At 38.4% G+C, this 6,547-nt stretch overlaps 1 protein-coding gene across 1 annotated transcript; it reads left to right on the forward strand.

Annotated features, from left to right (window-relative positions):
- The first annotated feature begins 466 nt into the window (after positions 1-466).
- On the forward strand, positions 467-6,283 carry LOC131970683 (uncharacterized). Its single transcript, XM_059332112.1, has 6 exons — positions 467-923; positions 1,836-1,952; positions 2,797-2,896; positions 3,131-3,240; positions 5,002-5,166; positions 6,231-6,283. Exons 1-6 carry the CDS (start codon positions 677-679, stop codon positions 6,281-6,283), a joined length of 792 nt encoding a protein of 263 aa, XP_059188095.1. The 5' UTR covers positions 467-676.
- Positions 6,284-6,547: the final 264 nt, after the last annotated feature.

A 6,547-nucleotide genomic window follows, 5' to 3' on the forward strand; every position in this document is an offset into this window, starting at 1 on the left:
TGGGTAACTTTACTTACCATTTATAGAAATCTCCACGACTGCAGTCCCTCTTCTTCATTTTGTGTTGGCAAATGTTGCAGTTCATTTTCTTTTTGAGAAGCTTTCTTTTTTGTAGCCATTGTATAAGTTTCAGGCGTTTTCTTTTAGATATAGAGCCTTCAATTAACTCCCTCAGTTCAGTGGTTAAACCTGGCCTTTTTCCATACGTGAGCTTGGGTTAAACGGCAGCGGCTGGCTTGAGCTATTCAGACTTCCTGTTTGCGCCAAAAGTGTGCCATGAGGTCACAGATCATAGGCGAAGTACAGGTCGTGCTGCGTTCGTGTATGGTCGGAGGTGGGAAACACGTCAATTTCAGACCTAGGTGCGTTCAAGTAACAAAGTCGGAGGTTGAGATCATTAAAATTCATAAAAAGTAATAAAATGTTTATTTTTCTTAATGATGTGGGTGATTCCATGATGAAATTATGTCATACGAAGAACTGGGGGTTGAGAAAACATACCGGCAGTTTTCCTACTCGGAATCGGAATTTACGACCTCCGAGTTACACTTGAACACAGCATCACTCTTCATGCATATTATGATTCAGACCTATTCGGACCTGTCTCTTTCCAACGACAGCCTCCTGACATGTGCATGCAACTTGACTGATTTTTTCAGTAACATTTTGTTTCACCATGCCCAAAAGACCTTTCACCAGATCTGGAAAAGCCTTAAAAGAAGACATGTTGGCAACGCTGCCGTCGTGGAAAGGAAAAACGCAGCCAACAGCACCCGACGTTAGCATCATGGCGGACGACAGTAGCAATGGCGGTGACTGCAAGAACCTGACTGAAACTAACGCTATCCAAGATGACGAAGATGATTTTTATATTTCCAGCGACACCCTTGATGCTGACAGAGGAGACAAATCTCACACTGTCGGTAAGTTAGCTAATGTTTATCTGTTAAAAAAGACCAAAATATAGGTGGGCAGAGGGGGGTCTGTAGACACAATCATATATATATATATATATATATATATATATATATATATATATATATATATATATATAGAGACAATCATCAGACGCATCTGCATTGCATTAAAGTACATCTTTATTTTTACTGTATTTTATTGTGAAGGACAGAAGTACGGTCCGGGTGTGTAGATAACGATGGTTGATAACACTGATATTTATTTGGCTTACCCAGAAACTACAATTTCCCCCGAAAACCGAGATCCAAGTGTCCAATGTGTGTGTGGATACAGTTAGCACACGGCTAATTCGCCGGCGTTAGCGTCCTTTAGCGAACTCTGGTAAACCCGAGGCTAACGTACACGGTTAAAACAATATTCGGTTCGAAAGATAAGAAGTTAGACTCTAGTTTCACACCAGTTAATTAATTGGAAACATATCATGATCATTTATATTAGTAGTTCATGTGAAATTTTGATAGAATATTAGCCAAGAGCTGTCCGATGTGGGGTACAGTTATGTGCTGTGTTGTTAAACTTATTTTTTTCTTTATTACCCATTCCAGGGTTCCACACAGAAAAGTTGTTAGGCCTGGTAGTATAATACATACTCCGTAATATGAATATGTTTAACACACAACATTAAAGAATTGGACATTGAATTGTTGTCTTCAGAATTTCAATAAGTATAGAATCTACATTTTGTACAGTATCATTACCCCCTTCCTTGTTCAGTTTATCTCCCATTATGTTCTAATATTCTACTTTTGTTCCAACTCCCTTAACCAGCTTTTCACATAATTATGACATATACTTAACATAACATTTTTTTTCAACATGATTTTAGATGCACTTAACTTTATTTCTCTCATTTTCAGTTAGGAGTCCAACAGCAGCAGTCATGAGCAAAAAGGCTAAGAAAAGAGAACATCTGCTGAGACTGAAAATCCGGAAATTGAAAAAGGAGATGGCCTCCCTTCGTCAAAAAGTTGCAGGTAAGTGTTTTTCCTTCTCCTCAAAACGTCTTTCTCTCCATACCTAATCCTAATCTCAGTATCAGAATAAGTTTTGTCCTTCCAAACATATGAACACTGCCTGCAGTGAAGCACATGGACTTAATATACTAGATAAGTATCTTTAGTATTGGTCAAAACTACAAATGTCACTGTATTCCTAAGCTTATGTCAAATTGTACTTGAGGGTTCATAAATCTAGAAACTGCACAACACTGACTATTATACTAACATCTAAGTATTGGTATACACACACACACATTAAAATCTAAATTGTACTTTCCAGAGAAATAGCATTTTATTGCATCTTTCAACATGCTGCCTTTCAACAAGGGATGGGTGATACCACACAATTTGATACTGATAGTTTTTGCTCCAATTTTCAATACAGATACTGGAAGTTAAACTTTTTTTTAAAAGGATCATAAAGATTTCATGATGCATACTGGCCATTAATAAACAATTTATTTCAAATTAGTTCAATTCAATAATCATCTTGCAAAAAGTTGTAAAAAGATAGTCCAGTATTTGGAGTGTATACTTGGGGATTCAAACCTAATTTTGGTTCATGATATTATTATTATATTTGGTTGTAAATATTATTATTTTCTCCCCCAACAAAAATATTAGAATCATATTGGAGATTCTAAGATTCAATAAGAACTGGATCTGATGAGCAGAATCAGTCAAATCGAAACAATTCCCAATCCGCTTGAGCAGCCCTACTATCATGTCTTCCAAAGTGTGAGCACATTGTTTGCTGTAAACACTGTTATGTTGTTATCATTATTATTTTTATTTACACTACACAATTTTCTCTTTTTAGGCCAAGCCAATGCTGTAGTGAAGGAGTCATCATCATCTGCACCCCCCTCATCAGCCACCTCCTCCTCTTCATCTGCTGAGTCCAACTACTCCTCATCCTCGTCCTCCTCCTCCTCTTCAGAGGATGAGAGGAAAAGAAGAAAACGGTACAAAAAGAATAGGGACAAAAAAAAAAGCCACATCGAAAAGGGAAAGAAGGAGAAGAAGAAGAAGAAGAAGAAGAAGAAGAAGGTGGCAAAAGAAAAGACACCACTTGGCAGAAGAGGTGAATCACGGGGATGGTTGTTGATTGACCAGTTCACCCCTATTTACTAACACTTCTCTTACTTTTGTAGCCTGTCGTCCCACGGAGATCATTGCCAGATACAAGAGGGTGTTGAGGGCATACAACAGTGGAAAGAAATTGCGCGAAGCATGTGCATTCGCTGGTGTCACAGAGCTGACGGTGAGATGTAAAGCGGCAATCCCGGAGCTTGCCATAGCTTGCCCAGATAAGTTTGAAGAACTTCTGGCAGGATTCCATAAAAGAGAGAAGATAGCTGACTTTGTCAGCAAATGTGAATACATGATTCAAAATGATGCAGAAGTCAGGGCCAAAATAGCTAAAGATAAAGCAGTGGGTAAGCTCATACCATACAACAAGCGGGAGCAGAAGTAGGTTGGGAAGCCGTATTTGGATGTTGGAAGTTATATATGTTATGCAAAAAGTTTAAACATGACCATTAGCCACTGTATGTTATTTATTTATACAGAATATGGGCTACTGTTACATCTTTTTCACTGTTATTTTTGTTTTTCAATTTAAGAAGAACATTTGTCAAATTAGAGATGCACCAAATCCCTTCTAATGTGTCTCTTTCTTTTATCAGGCCAGCAAATATTTTTTGTTCCACATTCATGGTAAATATTTTAAAATAATGTTTGCATGGCAATTACAGTTTTGTAATAAAGGTTTTATCGATTATCTGTTGTGTTGACCTTTTTATGTCTCTCTCTTTCTTCCACCCTGTTTGTTTGTAGTGCAGTGCTGCAAATCAACATTGACTTTAGGGTTTGTTCATAAATGTGTTTAAAGTTTTGTAGTTTAAAATCTACTGCAGTTCTGTTACTTGTGCACAAATGACACCAATAAAATATTTAATGTAGTCAAATAAATGTTACGTTTGTCGTTAAACGTTAAACGTTTGTCTTTGAGCATGTCCTTCAGAAAAAGTTCCTCCTACTGCTGCTCCACAGCTCCAGAAACCAGAAACCAGAAACCAGGCCAGCGCTGTATAATAAAATATTTAATGTAGTCAAATAAATGTTACTTGATGGTTTACAAACAGCTTCTTAAACATCAAATTATTATAAACATCAGTCGCAACTTTACAATAACCATCAAAGTAATGTTTATTGATGGTTTATAAACCAATTATTAACCATTTACAAAGTTCTAACAATAGGTCTACATATTTAATCTATAAATGTTTTACAACCAATTTCATAAAGGTATATGTATCATTTGGAAATCATTAACAAATGTTTGTTAATGGTAAAGTAACTTTTAACTTACATTAATATACTATCTATTTGCCATTTATATATGATGGTTTAACATTAATAAATTATTTATTTACCATTTATAAATGGTCTATATGCTGTTTATAAATGATGATTAAACATTAATAAACTATATGTTAACCATTTATAAATGGTCTATTTACCATTTATAAATGATGGTTATTGTAAAGTGTTACCGAAGATTTTTTCTACTAGTGATTGAGACCGTAGTGTTGTCCCCAAAAAAATTCTGAGGTGATAAATCAAGTGAGAAGTTTTCCAATTTTGCATTGAAATGAATGGACAGAAATCTTTCTGCAGCCAAACTTAGCACCCCCTGCTGGAATTTTTGGTAGAATGCAGGCTTAAGGCACTTCCTGGTTTGCCTCCTTGCTCAAACCCGGAGGTTGCTACCTGGTGGACAGTCTGAGCACGAGAATCACTTCTACAGTAGAATAAAGTCAGGACTGTGAGACACTGAGACTGTCCCTTGAACAGGACAGAAAGACCATTTGTCTGATCCAGTCTGGATCACAGAGACGTCCAGCAGATTCCATTAGTTCAGTGACAGCTCACTTACGCATGACGGGCACATGCATCTTTTTTCATCCAGAAACTAAATTAGCTGTAATGGGAAGAGGCGTTCCTTGACTTTCCTCTGCAGGCTCGTTTGTCTTTGAGCATGTCCTTCAGAAAAAGTTCCTCCTGCTGCTGCTCCACAGCTCCAGAAACCAGAAACCAGGCCAGCGCTGTATAATGATCAGCAGTGTGGGACCGCTGGCCTGGATTCCTGATTACTGGATGTTTGTTTGGTGGATTCAGCACCCAGGTGCAGCTTGTTATGGGAAGCTGAGCTTGCTTTTTCCAAATTATCAACTCCAGTGGTTCCCAAAATACGGCTCTAGGACCCTCCGGGGGCCCACCGCGTCTCAGGGAGTTCCCACAACAATGAATATTTTCATATCTTTGTTTATGAAGCATTTAGTCAGCACAATAATCGCATTTCTAGGTCACCACAGTCTGTCCACGGCTCGTTCATGTTGCAGGAGGAAACACACTGAGTGGGAGCTCCCAGGCTGAGTAAAATATGCAAACACTTTCTACACAGAGCATCTATATGATCCTCAGAGAACGTAGGGAGGCACGGGAACTAAATATACACAATAAGAGGGCTCAGGTCTCCATCTGCATCTGGATCCACATGTACTGAGCTATGACATGACTAGCAGGCGGTGGGTTAACCAATGGCACACTAGCGATAACTGTGCAAGAATTTTTTTTTAACATGTTGCAGTCTGCAGGTCAACTGACCTCTCAGATAAGGACCGCAGCATGATTGTATAATGCTCATATTTCTGTTTGTTACTCTAAATTCTTCCAGAAATCTTTCTGCAGCCAAACTTTTATTATTTACATTACGTAGTTACATTGTCACAGAATTCCAATAATGCACAGCAGCAAAGAGAGTAAACTAGGCCCAAATTTGCTGCCATTTATCTGAAATACAAATTTGTGACTCTATGATTTATAGTGTTTTTAATGTCTCATTTTTTATTTTGTGTAACTGTCATTCCTTTGCTGGTACAGTTATAACCATGAGTCACAGCTGAATGCACAGCCCATCCTTACATCATGTTGACCTATAGAAATGTAGCAGTTATTAATAAGCAGCAGTGCTGGACCTCCCAGTGATCTGCTCAGAAGCTGACAAAGGACGGTGCTCGTTGTAACCATGCATACGCCTGATTGGGGCCCCCTCATTAAAGTATAAATATGACAGAGCCATAAATAGGACCATTGTGTGCTTCAAGAGCTGTTGACTGTCTAATCGATCTGATGTTTCTGTTCAGAGATTCACAGAACATGAACCTTTGTGTCTGTGTTCTCCTGCAGAGAGGAGCAACACATGGTGCAACAGAGAGAATCTCAGGGAGGTGTCAGGATGACAGCTTTAATAAGAATAAGTGTTATAGAAAACAAAGTACAGAGTGAGTCTGTGTGTGTGTGTGTGTGTGTGTGTGTGTGTGTGTGCATACATCTTCTGCACTGTCACAGTCTGCAGAGCTGCTCCACATATCACACAATGCCTCATTTACTAAAAGCACAGCAGCAATCTGACACTTCTTCAGCTCGCCCTATATCACATATATGTGTGTGTGTGTGTGTGTGTGTGTGCGTGTGTGTGTGAGGAGGATTTAAATAGAACGCCT

This window comes from Centropristis striata, chromosome 4 (genome assembly GCF_030273125.1).
Source record: "Centropristis striata isolate RG_2023a ecotype Rhode Island chromosome 4, C.striata_1.0, whole genome shotgun sequence".
Classification (NCBI taxonomy): Eukaryota; Metazoa; Chordata; class Actinopteri; order Perciformes; family Serranidae; genus Centropristis; species Centropristis striata.